Raw genomic sequence first — 18,201 nt, 5'->3', positions numbered from 1 at the left:
CCTGGGAGATTCGGATTGATGGGTGGGGTGGATGCACTGAGCAGAGAAGCTGTTTCCCTGAGGTTGGCCTCTGCCAGCTTGTGCCTGGGTTAGGGGCCGGGGCCGGACAGAGAGGCCCTAGCCAGTGGACATCCCCGCCCCTCAGCCCCAGGCCTCACCTCCACCTTCCCTGAGCAGTCAGGGAACTTGGGGTCACTGGGTGCCTCACACTGGTCCCGCCGGCCTTCTGACACTGTAGGGAGAGGTCACCTTGCTGAAGTCCCTGGTCCAAGGAGGAGCCCAGGGAGGGAGGCCTGGGTGCAGGAGGCAGCTTTCCACACAATCCGCTGCCAGACTTTCCCACCTTAAAGCTCGCCAGCCACACAACCCACCCACAAGGTCATCCCGGGCCTGGGTTGCCCCGGCCTCCTCAGGGGGTTCAGATGCAGTGAGGAGCTGGTGCGAACAGCCACTCAGCAGCTGCCTGGATGGGCAGACCTCACGCACCCACCCGAAAGCATCCCCAGCGTTTTCTGAGGAGGAGAAATGAGGTTTGCAGCCCCCAGCTTGCTGCTCCCCACATCACAGGGACTGGAGAGGCCGCTGAGGGACCCTTCCCCAGGTGGCCTCACTCCTGGAACTGTGGACCCCAGAGGCTGAGACTCCAGGGAACTCCTCTGCCCTCGGCGCCCTCCTGCCGGGTCGGTGGGAGTGAACCCCCAGTCCTCCTGCTGAAAGCCTAAACTGGGGCCCCAAAGAGCCAGGAGAGCTGCTGTCAGGAGAAGTCGGCCGCACCCCAGGTGTCTCACCCTCCCAGGGCCCACCCAGCACCCAGTTCATTGGCCCCCTAGGGGTAGAGGGTGCCCCCGCCCCCTGGCACCCACCCTTGCTGTGCAGGAGCAGACTGTGGCGCAGGATCTGGTCCACCTTCACAGCAATGTCGGAGACGTTCTGGGCAATAGCCTGGATCCGCTCCATGAGGCCGGCCCCAGGGGGCATCCTAAGTGGGAGAAGCCAGAGGTGAGCCACAGAACCGGCCAGGGTGACCTTCCCATGAGGGCCCTGCCAGTAAGGCCCAGGGGCAAAGGTGGCAGGCTCTGCAATGCCCCAGGCTCCCAAACTCTGACCCCAAGCAGACCAACTGGTGGGGAGTGGATCGGGGGAGAAGATGGAGCTGGCAGCCCACCCCATCCAGTACACACGTTACAGACATACGGGAAAGCCCATATCTGCACATGTTGGTCACAACCGCACATGTGCCCACAACTGCATGTGTGATCATACCTGCAGACAGGCCCTTTAGTGGACATCCCTGCCTCTCGGCCCCAGGCCTCACCTCCACCTTCCCTGAGCAGTCAGGGAACATATCTTCATGTGGCCACAACTGCACGCGTGCCCACAACTGTACAGGTGCCCACATCTGCACATGTGCCCACAACTGCATGTGCGCCCACAACTGCACACATACCCATAACTGCACATGTAATCATATTTGCATGTGTGGCCACAACTGTACATGTGCCCACATCTGCACGTGGGCCCACAACTGCATGTGTGCCCACAACTGCATGTGTGCCCATATCTGCACATGTGACCCTATCTGCACGTGTCAGGCATGTCTGTGCATTACTGCATGTGTGCTGAAGGACAGTGCATGGGGCTGAAACAGGCAGAGGAATTCCGTTCAAGAGCCTGGCTAGGTTCTGTCCAGGGACCACACAGGTGACAGAGGCCTTTTCCTGGGCACAGCCGGGCCTCTCCGAGTCTGTCTCTCTATTTCCTCCCAAGAGGCCGTATTGTGCCAAAATAAATTCCACCCACAGAAGCCTGGGAACTTGCCAGGTATTAAAACTCCGGTAAATTATCACTGGCTTCCTGAGAACAAATCCTTCCCAGGATCTTAAAGGAGGTGACTGCCACCACCACAGCCCTCCACCTCACCATTGATACCAGTGTTGCTTTTATTTTTGGAGGATTTATTTCCTGTGTTGATTACTACTCAGCTCTCAGGGACATTTATTAGCCGTCATATACAGTATTTATCCCATTGCAAACTTCTATTGAGATGGATTCCCCTCGGCTGGCAGATCTTCTCGCACAAAGATAGCCCTGGGGGTCTTTCTCCAGGAAGCTGCTTGCCTTTTTTTTTTTTTTTTTTTTAAACATATTCGGTTTCCTTTGATTCTCACCTCACCCCGTGGCTTTGCAGGCCCAGTTTAAGCTCCGTTTACCCCTATACAAGGTACTGGTCTTTATGGTTGCACATAATGGGAATTCAGTGAAGGATTTTTCCAACCTGGGTTCCGTTCGGGTCTGCAAACCCCACCTCTCCTCCTCTTCTGAGCCTAGTGAGTTGCCCACTAGAGAAGGCATAGCAGGAATCCTCAATGGCCACCTGCCCTCTACAGCTATCATGCTCTCCCACCTCCGCCTTTCCTAAGGAAAGAAAGGGCAGTGGCTCCATACACATCGGGGGACTAGTCAGGGTGACAGGTGGGGGCAAAGCAGACACAGAAGTGGAGGGGACAAAAGACAGATGACAGGAATGGGGAACAAGCCCATGTACACACACGCACACACACACACGCACACACACACGCAACAAGCACACACGCATGCACACATGTACACACGTGTGCACACATGCACACACGCACACAAACACACACGTGCACACACATGCACACAAGCAAACACACATGCACACATGTACACACGCACGCACACACATGCACGCACACAGGCACACACTCATGCACACAAGCAAACACACATGCACACATGTACACACGCGTGCACACACACAAGCAAACACGCATGCACACATGTACGCACGCGCGCACACACATGCACGCACACGCACACGCAGACACACGCACGCACACACACGCACACACACACATGCACACACAATCCAGTCTGTCCTCTCACTCTAGTTCAGTGCCCAAGGCAAACTTCGACAAAAACAAACAAACATAAAACTCTTAAAATAAAAAATGCCACCACTTTTGTGTTAGTTTCCTTGGGCGACTGAAATAATTTCCACAAACCAGGTGGCTTAAAACCACATCCATCTCTCCTCTGGCAGCTCTGGAGGCTGGAAATCAGACAGCAAGGTGGCAGCAGGGCCGGTGCCTTCAGACTCTAGGGGAGCCTCCCCCAGGCCTCCCTCCCAGCTTCCGGAGGTAGCAGCAGCCCTCAGTGTTCCTCAGCCCGTGGCTGCTCCACCCCGACCTCCGCCTCCGCCTTCACACGGCCTTCTCCCCTGTGTGTGTCTGTGTCCCCTTTCCTCTCTTTATAAGAACACCAGCCATGGAACCAGGCCCATCCAAATCCAGTAGCACCTCCTCTTAATTTGATTACATCTGCAAAGAGCTTATATCCAAATAAGGTCACAGTCACAGGTCCTGGGGGCTGGGACTTGGACATGGTTTTTTGGAGCACAAAGTTGAATGCACGACAGCCTCCTGTGAGATTGCAAAGAAAGAGAAGAGACGTAAAAGCCACCTGCTTCGTTTGCTCAAAAAGTCCTCAGGCAGAAGGAAGTAGGAGTATTTTTCATCTGTCCAAAACTCATCAAGGTTCATTACCAATACGATACAAGGAGATGAGAGGAAGCTCAGCCCCCTATGAGCTGTATGACCCTGGGCAGGTCACCGAGCCTCTCCGTGCTCACCAGTCTCATCTTTTAAGACATAAGGGCAGCTACCATCGTGAGGACTGAATGAAGAGAGAGCTGTAAAGTGCGTGGCCAGCGGCACCTGTGTGACATCAGCACTGTTTGCATTCGTGATCAGCACTGATATTGATGTGGTTGAAGCAGCAGCCACAGGGACTTGGGTTAGACCAGAGCACATCAACCTTTTCTCATTATGGCCTGTCTAGGAGGTTTCTTAGACATTCTTACAGCTAAGATTGTTTCAAGAACCAGTGTTCTCCCTTTTGGCAGTGATGTGCTCCCACTGAGAATGCCTGGATTCACCCCAAGAAGAAACATGCCGATCTGATGTCTGCCAGGCTCTGAAATCAGTCCAGATGAAGACCGTGGAGCTGCTTTCCATGCTGACCTAGAGGGGCAGGATGGACGCTCCTTTGACAGGAATGAATATTTTTTATATAGAGAGAGAGGGAGAGAGAGAAGGGCTCTCACTCTGCCACCCTGGACAGAGGCTGGAGCGCAGTGACAGGATCACAGCTCACTGCAGCCTCAACCTCCCAGGCTCAAGTCCTCATCCCACCTCAGTTTCCCAAGTAGCTGGGACGATAGGCATGAGCCACATCTGGCTAATTTTTTTTAAATTTTCTGTAGAAAATATGTTGCCCAGGCTGGTCTCCAACTCCTGGGCTCAAGTGATCCTTCCTACCTCAGTCTCCGAAAGTGCTGGGATTACAGGTGTGAGCCACCACACCCAGCCTGGAATGAATATTTCAAGGACAGAGTGCAGAGGCTGGGAAACCTCCACTGCTGCAGGGTCAGGGTTGGGGACCAGCAAGGGCAGCTAAGGGCAGGCTCTAGGGCTCCCATCAGGACAAGAGGCAAGCAAGATGGAGAGAAACTGGGCACCTGTCCTACCTTCTAACCAGAGACCCTGGGGCACAAACAACCTATGTCAAGACAAGCCGGGGGTCCTGCCAGGTCAACTAGAGACTTTGGAACGGACCTCAACCCATTTCAGCCCTTCCTGGAGGCACCTCTCCTTGGAGCAAGGCTCCTCTCCATCCATCCTGCAAGAGCCAGGTCACTTTCTGAATCCCGTGCCCCACCGTGGACGTGGCCGTGAGTGGTCAGCCTGAAACCCCAAATGGAGTCCTGAGTCCTCAAGGACAGGGACTCAGCTTTCCTGTGTGGAGCCGGGCGCTGCCCAGCGTGGGCCCCATGCTCGGGGCTCCATCACTGTAGGCTGAAGAGTGTCCCCAAAATTCACGTCCAGCTGGAACTTCAGAATGTGGCCTTATGTGAGGGATAAAAGACTACACATAAGGTGCAGTATATACTGCTCAGGTGATGCGTGCACCAAAATCTCACAAATCACCACTAAAGAACTTACTCATGTAACCAAACGCCACCTGCTCCCCAATAACCTATGGACATAAAAAAAAAATATTAAGCTATGCTATGTGCAATGACACAGACAAATCTCAGAGTCACAATGTTGAGTGTGATAAGCCAAATAACAAAGATGATGGGCCAGACACAGTGGCTCACACCTGTAATCCCAGCACTTTGGGAGGCCAAGGAGGGTGGATCACCTAAGGTCAGGAGTTCGAGACCAGCCTGGCCAACATGGTGAAACCCCATCTCTACTAAAAATACAAAAAAAAAAAAAAAAAAATGAGCCGGGTGTGGTGGCGCGCGCCTGTAATCCCAGCTACTCAGGAGGCTGAGGCAGGAGAATCGCTTGAACCCAGGAGGCAGAGGTTGCAGTGAGCCGAGATCGTGTCACTGCACTCCAGCCTGGTGACAGAGCAAGATTCTGTCTCAAAAAAAAAAAAAAAGATTATGTACTCTGTGACTCCATTTATATGATGTTCAAGAACAGGCAAAAGTAATGCTGACAGAAGTCAGGGTAGAAGTTAGTTTTAGGGGCTAAGAATGACTTCCGCTGAAGGAACACAGGAAATCTTGTGTACTAGAAATATTCTATGTAACCTAATCTCGGTAGGTGAATCTGTCCATATGTAAAACTCCATCAAGTTCTACCTTTAATATTAGTGTACTTTATGAAAAATATACCTCAATAAACTTTTTTTTTTTGAGACACAGTTTCATTCTTGTTGCCCAGGCTGGAGTGCAATGGCACAATCCCGGTTCACTGCAGCCTCCGCCTCCTGGGCTCAAGCGATTCTCCTACCTCAGCCTCCCAAGTAGCTGGGATTACAGGCATGTGCCACCACACCTGGCTAATTTTTGTATTTTTAGTGGAGACAGGGTTTCACCATGTTGGACAGGCTGGTCTCAAACTCCTGACCTCACGTGATCCGCCCACCTCAGCCTCCCAAAGTGCAGGGATAACAGGCATAAGCCACCATGCCCGGCCAATAAACTTATTTTTTAATAAACCAAAAAAAAAAAAAAAAGAAAGAAAGGAAAGAAAGAAAGAGAGAGAGAGAAAGAAAAAGAAAGAAAGAAAGAAAGAGAAAGAAAGAAAGAAAGAAAGAAAGAAAGAAAGAAAGAAAGAAAGAAAGAAAGAGAGAGAAAGAAAGTGGCCTTACTTGGGAATAGGGTCTTTGCAGATGTAATTAGTTCAGGTGAGGTCATATTGGATCAGGCTGGCCCTAAGTCCAATGACTGGGGTCCTTCTAAGAAGGCCACGTGCAGACACCTAGGGGAGAAGGCCATGTGACGAAGCAGGCAGAGAGTGGAGTGATGCGTCTGCAGGACGAAGAAGGCCAGGCACTGCCAGCATCCACCAGGAGCAGCCAGGAAAGGGCAGGAAGGAGTCTCCCCTCCAGCTTTGGAAGGAACACGGCCCTGCTGACACCCTAATTTCAGACTTCTGTCTCCAGAACTGGGAAAGGGTAAATTTCTGTTGGTTTAAGGCATCCGGTTTGTGGTCATTTTTTACAGCAACCCTACGAAACTAAGATAATCACCATCTGCAGAATTGAGGGGAAATGGTTTTTAATCCATCATAAAAGAGAGTCCAGGACCAGGCCCAGAGACTCACACCTGTAGTCCCAGTACTTTGGGAGGGCAAGGCAGGAGGATCACTTGAACCCAGGAGTTCGAGACCAGCCTGAGCAACAGAGTGATATCCTATCTCTATAAATAATTTTAAAAATTAGTTGGGCATGGCGGTTTGCGCCTGTGGTCCCAGCTACTCAGATTGAGGCAGGAGGATCGTTTGAGCCCGTGAGGTCAAGGCTGCAGTGAGCCGTGATCACACCGCTGCACTCCAGCCTGGGTGAGAAAACAAGACTTTGCTTAAAAAAAAAAAAGAGAGAGAGAGAGAGTCTAGGTTCTCCTGGACGCTCTTGCTGTCAAGAAGTTCTTTTCACCAACCATGTTCCTCTTGCGGAAGGCCAAGCTTTAATTCTCCTGCCGCTCTCACAGGAAAGAAAGAAATCAAGGGATGCCCTTGAGTTTCAAGCCCTGGGTCAGTGACTCTCCACATTATCCACAGATGTATTGGAAAGAGTGAAACCCTGGAAGTCAGAGGTCCTGGGTTCAAATCCTGGCTGCACTTCACATTTGTGTGACCTTAGGCAAGTCACCTAACCTCTCTGAACTCAGGCTTTAACTCCTGTGAAATCTGAGTAACGGAGTTATTGTGAGGTTATTGTGAGGATTAGCTGTGAGGACAAATGTAAAGTACTCAGCATACAGGAGGTGCTCAATACATGCTTGATATGCTTTTGCTCCCCAGGGACAGCAGTCACGCCATTTCTGAGAGGAAGCATCATACACCCGGCCACAAAACTACTACAAAAGCACTTTACTCTTTGGGGGATTCAGCAATTTTCCTACAACAAGCATGTCTGCGTAAAACCTCTCGCCAGCACAGGCTTTACATAGTGCAGATGGCATCTGTCTGATTTAACAAGTTCAACTTGTTCAAAACAGAATTACTTGGCATCACTATTATTACACTGGACTTAGCATTTGCGCAGCCCTTTCTATTTTCAAATCATATATACGATTAGGCTTCTTTCCCTGAGAGGCTTTTCTAAAAGTGACAACAAAAGTAGATGTCGTAAAGCCTCAAACCACAACAGATCTATGGCCTGGGAAATGCCTGGTTGGAAAAGAAAAAGAGGGGCTGGACTGGGGGGACGATGGCCAATGGCCTTCAGCCAGTGTGGTCTGGGGAACCCAGGGCCTTGGTGTTGTCACCGTGGGGTAGGCAGCACCAGCGCTGACTTCTCCACCGGGGCCAGGAGGTGCAGGCCAGGGCCCACATTGCTTTTAGGGGCCCTCGAAAATGTTTGAATTTCTTTAAAAATCGGGGGACAAAAAAAACCCTTATAGATCAAAGAAAATGTTTTAATATGTGATTTTCATATATTATAAAATATAATTTTTGCCATGGGTTAAATGATGCCCCCCCTTCAAATTCATATGTTGCAGCCCTATCCCCCAATAGCTAAGAATGTGACTTTACTTGAAAACAGGGTCACTGCAGATATAATGAGTAATTATATGAGGTCATACTGGAGTGAAGTGGGTCTCTCATCCAATATGACTGGTGTTTTTATCAAAAGGGGAAATTTGGTCTGAAACTCACATACAGAGAGGACACCATGTGAAGACTCAAATTGTGCTCCCATCAGTCAAGGAACTCCCAGAAGCCAGGAACGGGGTCTGGAACAGACCCTTCCCTAGCACTGCCTGCTGACGCCTTGACCTCAGACTTCCGGCCTCCAGAACTGTGAGACAATCAATTTCTGTTGTTTAATCCAGTGATCCCCAACATTTTTAACACCCAGGACTGGTTTCGTGGAAAACAATTTTTCCATGGACCCAGGGAGAGGGGTGGTGGGGATGGTTTCAGGATGATTCAAGTACATTACACTGACTGTGCATTTTATTTCTATTATTATGAAATAATTATACAACTCACCACCATGCAGAATCAGTGGGAGCCCTGCAACTCATTTTCCTGCAACTAGATGGTCCCATTTGGGGGTGATGGGAGACAGCGGCAGATCATCAGGCATTAGATTTTCATCAGAAGCAGGCAACCTAGATCCCTCACATACGCAGTTCACAATAGGGTTTTCACGCCTATGAGAATCTAATGCCGCTGCTGATCTGACAGGAGGCGGAGCTCAAGTGGTAATGCGAGTGATGAGGAGCGGCCGTAAATACGGATGAAGCCTCACTTGCTCGCCTGCCGCCCACTTCCTGCTGTGCAGCCAGGTTCCTGACAGGCCATGGAGCAGTACCAGTCCGTGCCAGGGGGTTGGGGACAGCTGGTTTAACACAATCAGTTTGTGCTGCCCTAGGAAACCAATGCCATTTAAAATCTTTTCCTTTTTTTGCCTTTTTTTTTTTTTTTTTTTTGAGACAGAGTCTCACTCCGTTGCCCAGGCTGGAGTGCACTGGTGTAATCTCAGTTCACTGTAATCTCCACCTCCTGGGTTCAAGGAATTCTTTGATTCAGCCTCCTGAGTAGCTGGGATTTACAGGGGCACCACCACACCCAGCTAATTTTTGTATTTTTAGTAGAGACAGGATTTCATCATCTTGGCCAGGCTGGTCTGGAACTCCTGACCTTGTGATCCACCTGCCTCGGCCTCCCAAAGTGCTGGGATTACAGGCATGAGCCACTGCGCCCAGCCTAAAATCTTTTCTATGGAGGAAGGTACCCGACATCATACGGCCGCCCAGGGAGGCAGGACTTTTCCTAGACTTTTAGGAGGACACGAGAAAACCATTCCACCAATGATAATGACAGTTACAGCCAACAGGTATTGAGCACTCGCTTGCCAAGCTCTTTCTATACCCTGATCTCATTTAATGCCCATGGCAACATTCTGGTCCCTCTTAATGCTCCCATTGGACAGATCAGGAAGGAAACCAAGGCACAGCAAGACTGAGTGACTTGCTCAGGATCACACAGTTATTAAATGAGAAAAGCAGTCCATCCAGGTAGCCTAGCCCCAAAGCTCACCCCGCCCAGCCCAGAAGGCTGCTGAACAGGCAACATGGATGGAGAGGGACAGCTGGAGAGGATGTTCCTGGGAGGGAACAGGGAGCCAGGTGGCCCTAATGAATGCCTGGACACAAGTGCAGTGCCTACAAGCTTATGAGGGGCCTCCAGGCCTTGGTCTTCAGCAAAGGAAGCAGCCTGGAGCCACGAGTGGAACACTGGCTTCAATCAATCAGAAAAGGCTGCCCTGAGACACGCTGGGTAGCCAGAAGAAAATCCATTTTCCACCTCTTACACCCTGGGAAGGTGGTGCCAACAGGTGGGCTCGGAGACAGGCAGGAATGCACCATTTCACCTGGAAGGGGTCCATGCACAGGGTGGAGGCAGGACATCAGGACCAGGGCCAAGACCGAGCGAAAGGCCAGCACCCCCCGCCCCTAGTCTAGAAAGTGACATCCTGGGGGATGGGACTTTCAGGGCTGTTCCGCCGGGATAACAGCCAACACTCCCCGCAGGAGGCGAGGCCGAAGCTGCTCTGGCAGGAGTTGTTTCCCAGGCAACAACTACCCTAACCCTGAAGAATCCATCACCAGGGTACAAACCTCGAATTCAATCTACCCTGGCACGGGGGACAGGGGACAATCCCCTGGGCCTCACTCCCACCACCAAGTGCACCCAGTCTTTCTCCAGCTGGTGCAGATGCCCCTGAGCCCTTTGGTCCTGCTTGTAGTACATTTTCCTTTCTTTGATGTCTTTGTTAACATGCATTTTAAGAGAGGAAGGCTGTGGACCCAGGTGAGCTTGAACCGGCGGCTTCCAGCAGAGCAGCGTGAATACGAACAGTGAAGACCTGGCCCGTGAGAGTCAGGGAGAGGGGAGGCTGGAGAGCTCAAGAGGGTGTCCCCGGAGGAGGTCCCATCATCCACGTGCCTACACACGTGTTTACCACGTGGCTGCTCTGTGCTGGGCACAGAGGAACCAAACACAGATGAACCAAACACAGGCCCAGCCTCAAGGACACCCTGAGGAGGGTTATCAGGGAGAGGGGGCCCAGGGGAGAGCAATCTGGGGTGCGTCTGTGTGGGGTGACCCTGGGGTGCATCACAGGGTATCACTGAGCCACTCAAGGGCAAGAGGGAAGAACACGCAGGTACCCAAGAGCCCGTGCTGTGCGTGCAGTAACGGATGAGCTGGGCAGCTCTGGGGTGTCCACACCCACACATCAGAAAGAAAGGCCCACCCTGGACCTGCTCCCGGGAGCTCACCCCTCAGCCCTTGGAGTGTCCCCCTGATAAGAGTGTCCTTGTCTACCTGGGGCCTTGGGCCACCCCCGAGAGTCTGTGCTTCCCTGCGGTTGACGGTGGGGGCCTTGGGCCACGCCGTCTCAGCTTGACCTCTGGAAGGGCCAGAGACTGAGGTCAGCCCCCTGAGTGGTCAGTCATGTCTCTGAGACTGAACCCCCATAACATCACTGGGCACCAAGGCTGGCAACACCCATGCGTGTTGTCCCACGTCGTTGCTGGGAGAGCAAGCGCTGTCACAGCTCCACCGGGAGAGGAACACCGGTGCTCCATGCGGGTCTCCAGGGCCCTGCCCCACCCGGGCGCTGCTCCCCTTGGCTGATTTTCATCCATATCCTTTCACAGGAATAAGCTGTCACCGTGAGGATCATGGCTGTGCTGAGTTCTGAGTCCTCCTAGTAAATCACTGGACCTCAGGGTGGCCTTGGGGATCCCAGATGTTCTGTGCCAGTGCCCTGCATCTGGAGCCCCAGGACCAGCCTGAGGTCACCTTCTCCTCTCCACACAGGGTCTGCCAGTTTCCTTCTTGCCTGGCACTCGGGGCTTCATTGGGGGGCAGAGGCCACTGGCCCAGCACAGTCCTGGAGCTTCCTTCTAAAGAATTCCTACCTGGCCGAGCGTGGTGGCTCACGCCTGTAATCCCAGCACTTTGGGAGGCCAGGGCAGGCAGATCACCTGAGGTCAGGTGTTCGAGACCAGCCTGGCCAACATGGTGAAACCCCATCACCCCTAAAAATACAGAAATTAGCCAGGTGTGGTGGCACATGCCTGTGGTCCCAGCTACTCTGGAGGCTGAGCTGGGAGGATTGCTTGAGCCCAGAAGGTTGAGACTTCAGTGAGCTGTGATCGAGCCACTGCACTCCAGGCTGGGCAACAGAGCAAGACCCCGTCTCAAAAAGAGACTTCCTACCTCCTGGCCCTGATACCACACCTGCCTCACTGTGCTGGCTTTTTCTTATTCAGTGGGGTCAGGGGACACATTCCAGGAAGCCCCCTGCCCTCCTCAAGGCCTGTTAGGGCCACGGAAGGCTTAGAAGAGGAGCAACCCTGTGTTCGAAGTACCGAGAACTTTGGAGCCAGCCAGGCCACCAGGCTGGCCCTGTGCTGCATGTCCTAGACCCACGAGCCTCTCTGAGCCTCAGCTCCCTTGTCTGTCAAAGGAGGCAACCCTCGGAGAGCTGCGTGAAGGAGTAAGCAATAGAAGGCACTTGTCTTGCCTGCTGCTATGAACCATGTCTGTGTCCCCACAAAATTTGTATGTTGGAATCCTAACCCCTGAGCCGGGCGCAGTGGCTCACGCCTGTAATCCCAGCACTTTGGGAGGCCGAGGCGGGCAGATCGCCTGAGCTCAGGAGTTTGAGACCACCCTGGGCAACATGGTGAAACCCCGACTCTACTAAAATACAAAAAATTAGCTGGGTGTGGTGGCGGGCGCCTGTAGTCCCAGCTACTCGGGAGGCTGAGGCAGGAGAATCGCTTGAACCCAGAAGGCAGAGGTTGCAATGAGCCGAGACTGTACCACTGCACTCCAGCCTGGGTGACAGAGGGAGACCCTGTCTCCAGGAAAAAAAAAAAGAAAGAAAGAAATCCTAACCCTCAATGTGATGGTATTAGGAGTTGAGGCCTTTGGGGGTGATTAGGTCATGATGGTGGAGCCCTCATAAATGGCATTAGTGCCCTTATAAGAGGCCCCTGGCTGGGCACAGTGGCTCACACCTGTAATCCTCGCACTTTGGGAGGCTGAGGCAAGTGGATCACCTGAGGTCAGGAGTTTGAGACCAGCCTGTCCAACATGGTGAAACCCCATCTCTACCAAAAATACAAAAATTAGCTGGGTGTGGTGGTGGGCACCTGTAATCCCAGCTACTCAGGAGGCTGAGGCAGGAGAATTGCTTGAACCTGAGAGGCAGAGGTTGCAGTGAGCCGAGATCGTGCCACTGCACTCCAGCCTGGGTGACAGTGGGAGACTCAGTCTCCAAAAAAAAAAAGCCCCAGAGAGCTCTCTCAGCCTCTTCCCACCGTGTGAAGACACAGCAAGAAGTTGACCATCTATAACCCAAAAGAGTTATAAAAAGAGGACCCTCCCCAAAAGCTGACCATGCTGGCACCCTGGTCTCAGACCTCCAGCCTCCAAAACTGTGAGAAATGAATGCTTGAGGCTGGGCATAGTGACTCACGCCTGTAATCCAAGTACTTTGGGAGGCTGAGGTGGCCCAATTGCTTGAGCTCAGGAGTTCAAGACCAGACTGGGCAACATGGTGAAACACTATCTCTACAAAAATATAAAAATTAGCCAGGGATGGTGGCATGCACCTGCAGTCTCAGCTACTCAGGAGACTAGGGCAGGAGGAGTGACTGAGCCCGAGAGGCAGAGGCTGCAGGGAGCTGCGATTGTGCCACTGCACTCCAGTCTGGGCAACAGAGGGAGACCCTCTCTCAAAAAAAGAAAGCAAGAAAGAAATGTCTGTTGTCTATGAGCCCACCAGGCTGTGGAACTTTGCTATTGTAGCCTGAACTCCTAAGACACCTACACGTAGTTACAGGTATACCTACACTTAGGTGTACCCAGTGCTCATACCTAGTTTTAATGATTATTGGTGGTGTTATTACTATTATTATTATCACTACTCGTAATGGACATTCAGTCAAAGCTAGGTCTCACCCCTTTCTGGATGAAGTCCCAGTTAGATCTGCCCAACAGCAGAATGGACCACATCAGAAAGCAGTGAGTCTCCCGACCCTGAAATTGCTCCACCCGAGGTTTCAATGGCTCAGAGGGACCGAGGACAGGACTGCAGCCCCTTCTGAGGGGGTGACCCTGAGATCCACTACTCACTGTCCCCCTTCAGACCCAGGACTCTGTGGGGCCTGGGTTCCTGGTAGCAGTGAGTCTGGCCCAGGCCTTGGCACATGATCCTGTAGTGACAGGTTATTCCCAAGCCAGGCCAGGAGACCACCCACGGCATGGCCAATAAGAGGGGAGTGAAAGTCTCTGGTCCCGCCCTGCTTTCAACAGAAAAGCTGCGGACATTCGTCATGATCAGGAAGCCCTCGGGACCAACAGGACATACTTGCAGCCTGAAGGGTCCCACCTCCCTCCCAGCCCGGCAGGGACCGCACTGGGAACTTGGGACTTTTTCACACCCCATCCCCAGTAAATGTGCTGTCACATGGTTGCTTCGGCTCACGGCACCGCGAGGCTGTGACAACAGTGCAGGCCTGGCTCAGACCTGGATGGGATCCTCCTCACCAAGCTCTAGTGACGTTCAAAGTTTCTAAGTGCCCAATAGAGAGTGGCTGATATTATTATTTACTATTGTCATTATTATCATCAATTATTATGATGATTAATAATTATTACTTCAGCCAGCTCTGCAGCAAAGCCCGTTGGAATTCAGAACATGCCCCTGTGGGCTGAGGGCTGCCCTTGGGTGGCACTGGCTGAAAGAGGCCCCTGACCTGCCAACCAGATGCCTCTCTCCCAGTGAAGGTACCCATGGTGGCCCGTGACAGCTTCTGAGACCAGAGGGCTTTGCAGACAGCTCTAGGCGGGGATGGGGAGAGGGGACGGTGACTTCCCAGGCTATCAGGTGCGCTCCCTGAGAGCTCTTCCCTCCCTGCCTGCTGGAGCCACCCTTGGTGGGCCCAAACCCATCACAGTGACCTCCCATGGGCTCAGTCACCTCCCATGGGCACTGTGATCTCAAGAGCCTGCCTGGGTCCCAAGGTCCCAGGATGTCTGACAGATATAGTGGCTTTTCCAAGGTCACACTGCGAGCTCTCAGGACTGACACCGCCCCCTTCGCCAGCCTTGCATCTTCTCACTGCATCTGCAAAACAGCTCAATGCACCTGGCATGGGAGATCTGGGCCTGAGTATATTTTCTGCACACCCACTAAGCCCCAGGCATTCCACCAAAACCATGGTTTCTTACTCAGAAAGTAAAAGAATGCCAAGCTAGGCCTCTGATCACCGCCCATGCCTCTTCCCAAGGCCGACCCTCGTGCAGCCAGCCTCCGGGCACTGTCCCAGGGGAACAAAGAGGCAGCCAACACTGCAGGCCACATGCCGGACCCAGATGCTCTGTTCCCTCCACCACCTGAGGCCTAAGGCGATGGCCCAGGGCCAGCGGGGAACTCTGGCTCCGCAGGTGGCCCGTGGCAGGTCACTACTTCCTCTCAGGCCCCAATCCTCAACTCCCTTCAGGCTGGTCCCTCAAAGAGGCCCCTGAGGCTCAGCCCCTTCCTCCCAGTCCCACGAGGTAATCACTGATTCTGGTCCAGTCTGCTTACCCTGAGAACGAGCTCTCCAGGCCACCTCAGGAAAGAGGTTTAATTCTGACTTCCTCTCTTGATTTACGAGAGTTGCATTCAATTAACGGGGATATTGATCTCCCCGCCGCTGGCTAGGGTGCTTGCTGGGGTTGTTATTTTATTATGAAACTGATCACTTTCCTTTTAAAACACAGAGACTCACATACACAGGTGCCTATAGACACGCATACCGGGAGACCTGAGTGCACACGGCTGGAAACACGAGCGCCGGAGCCGGGGAGACGAATCCTCTCTGTCGTTGTGTCTCTGTGTCTGCCTCTGTCTCTTTCACACACGCCACACGGGACAGGGAGCCCCCACCCCAGCATCCAGCCTGGCTTGCATTCGCACTGCTCTCTTCTGCTTCAGCTCCCCCTTGGCCCCATCCAGAGCCCCACCAGATGCTGGGGAGGCCCCCTCCCCAAGTGAGAGCAGAGAGGACTCCTCTCTCCCAGACAAAAAAATAAATACATAAATACACCCATGCACACATGCACTCCCCCTGTTAAAAGGAGCAGAGCTGGGGTTGGGCTGTGTGTGGTGTCATTACCACCTGCCCGGGGAAGCAAAGCCTGAGATCACTGTGATCCAGGGACAGTGGCAGAACCAGCAGGAGGAGCCAGAGGGACATGGGGCCAGGCATGGTGGGGCCAGTGGAAGGACCTGGGCTCTTACTTGAGTGAGCTGGGGGGGCCATGAGGGAGTGGGGAGTAGAGGAGGGAGTTGGACTTATTGATGACTTAGAAAGACCCACCTGGGCCAGACACGGTGGCTAATACCTGCAATCCCAGCACTTTGGGAGGCCAAAGAGGGCAGACCACATGAGGTCAGGAGTTCGAGACCAGCCTGGGCAACATGCAAAAACTCCGTCTCTACTAAAAATACAAAAAAAATTAGCCGGGCATGGTGGTGCACGCCTGTAATCCCAGCTACTTGGGAGGCTGAGGCAGGAGAATTGCTTGAACCCTGGAGGCAGAGGGTGCAGTGAGTCTAGATTGTGCCACTGCACTCCAGCCTGGGCGACAGAGCAAGATTCTGTTAAGAGAAAAAAAAAAGAATGAAAGAAAAGAGAAAGGAAAGGAAAGGAAAGGAAGGAAGGAAGGAAGGAAGGGAGGGAAAGAAAGACCCCAGTGGCTGCTGAGTTGGAACACTGGTTGGGGTCAGTCGGTGGGGTGAGAAGAGGTGGGCTTCTAAGGCATATTCTGAAGGTGGGAGAATTTGCTGAGGGACAGGGCAAGTGTATGAGAGAGAAGAGTCAGGGGTGACTGCAAGGTTGGGGTCCAAGCCGTGGCAATAATGGCACTGATACAGCCTGAGATGGGGGCTGGGAGAGAAGGGGGCCCTGGGTGCAACCAGGAGACCCCACGTCTGAGCGTTCCCAGGACACCCAGGTGGGTTGGCAGGTGCCTACTCTGAGAGCAGCGGCATCCAGGGCTCCAGCCCCAGCTTAAGACATAAACTGGGGAGTCTAGAGGACAACAGTGTTTTTTTGTTTTTTGTTTTGTGAGACAGACTCTCACTCTGTCACCCAGGCTGGAGTGCAATGGTGCGATCTTGGCTCACTGCAGCTTCCGCCTCTCAGCTTCAAGCGATTCTCCTGCCTTAGCCTCCCAAGTAGCTGAGACTACAGGCATGTGCCACCACGCCTGGCTAATTTTTGTATTTTTAGTAGAGACGGGGTTTCATCATGTTGGCCAGGCTGGTCTCGAACTCCTGACCTCAAGTGATCCGACCACCTTGGCCACCCAAAGTGCTGGGATTACAGGCATGAGCCACCACACCCGGCCTGGAGGCGGTTTTTAGAGCCATCAAAGTTCAGGGTTCAAGCCCACCACTGCCCCTCACTCACCAGGTCCTCCAGCCACAGTGCTCTCAGGTGGCCCCTCCTCCTTGGTCCACCTCCCTCGGGCTCAGCCACATCTGGGTCTGCAGGGCCATCTGTTCCTTCCCACTGTCCAGAGTGCTGGCTGTCTCCCCAGTCAAAATGTCCCTCCTTCAAGGCTATCCCAAACTCCCCTGTGCCATGGGGACTTGGTGATTCTAAGCCTCCCACAGAGTGGCTGGGTCACCCCCTTCTCTGGACCCTCACGGTACAAGGAAAGGAAAGGAGACAAACTATTCTTCTGAGCGCCAAGCACAGGGCCCAGGCCTCCCATCAGCATCATCTCTAACACGCACGTGAAGAACCTGAGGCTCGCAGAGCCCAAGGCCGCCCAGGTCTGCCCCACTCCCAGGGGCCACCGGCCAGGGTGGGCACCGGGCATGCAGTGGAATTCCATCTTTTTTGTGTCCCCTCCACCTGCTCTCAAACCTCCAGCCCAGACTCTGCACACACTAGGCATTCAACAAATACAGACTGACCTCTTCAATCCAGACAGCCTCAAATTTCGGTGGTTTTATGGCCTTATGGAAAATTCAAAGATCATTACTATTTGGCTTTAGAATACATAATACGATGCCATTTGCAGCAAATCTGCCTCTCTAATTATGTTTTCCTAGGCTAAAATTGCAAATTTACTTTCCCTGAGGATACACCAGCCATGAGTGGAAGGCAGCAGCCCAGAAGCTTCCAAAAGGTCTGAGGAAGAACAGGGGATGTGTTTTTTTAAGCCACAGGAAATTTCTAAGTGGGGAATCCAAGTGCAGGCACCTGAGAGTTTTCTGGAAATGCAGCAGCAGGCACTCCTGCAGGATTCTTGCCGGTCTAGCTGCAGGTTGGTTAACCGGGAGTCAGGTTCAGGGTGGGGAGGGGGCAGGAGTGTTTGTGCACGGGAGCGTGTGAGCAGGCGGCTTTCACAGGCCCAGGACACAGCCACCATTTCTCTCCCTGAAACCAGCAACCACAGTGTCCCTGAAATTGATGGCTCTGCCTGTGGGTGTGATGGGCTCTGCTGGTCATGATGGATGGTTGCTATTTCCCAGGAGGGAGCTGGGAGGTGGCGCATGTTCCCGCTCCCCCTACAAGTTCACTCCTTCCCCAGGAGGAGACAAAGGGCAGGGCAGGGGAGGGAGGCA

General features: G+C 53.0%; 1 protein-coding gene across 5 annotated transcripts in view; it reads right to left on the bottom strand.

Annotated features, from left to right (window-relative positions):
• The window catches only part of MGAT5B (alpha-1,6-mannosylglycoprotein 6-beta-N-acetylglucosaminyltransferase B), an 83,977-nt gene that overhangs the window by 48,127 nt on the left and 17,649 nt on the right, over positions 1 to 18,201 (bottom strand). For all 5 annotated transcript variants that reach the window (XM_030827479.1, XM_030827481.1, XM_030827483.1 and 2 more), the window contains 2 exons: positions 864 to 979; positions 159 to 232 (listed from right to left, as the gene is read on the bottom strand). In XM_030827479.1, the coding sequence (XP_030683339.1) occupies positions 159 to 232; positions 864 to 979 (190 nt within the window). The remainder of the gene's footprint in view (positions 1 to 158; positions 233 to 863; positions 980 to 18,201) is intronic.

The sequence above is a fragment of the Nomascus leucogenys genome, chromosome 14 (assembly GCF_006542625.1).
Source record: "Nomascus leucogenys isolate Asia chromosome 14, Asia_NLE_v1, whole genome shotgun sequence".
Taxonomy (NCBI): Eukaryota; Metazoa; Chordata; class Mammalia; order Primates; family Hylobatidae; genus Nomascus; species Nomascus leucogenys.
The sequence above is the reverse complement of the archived record's forward strand: the minus strand, read 5'-3'. Positions and strand labels throughout refer to the sequence as shown.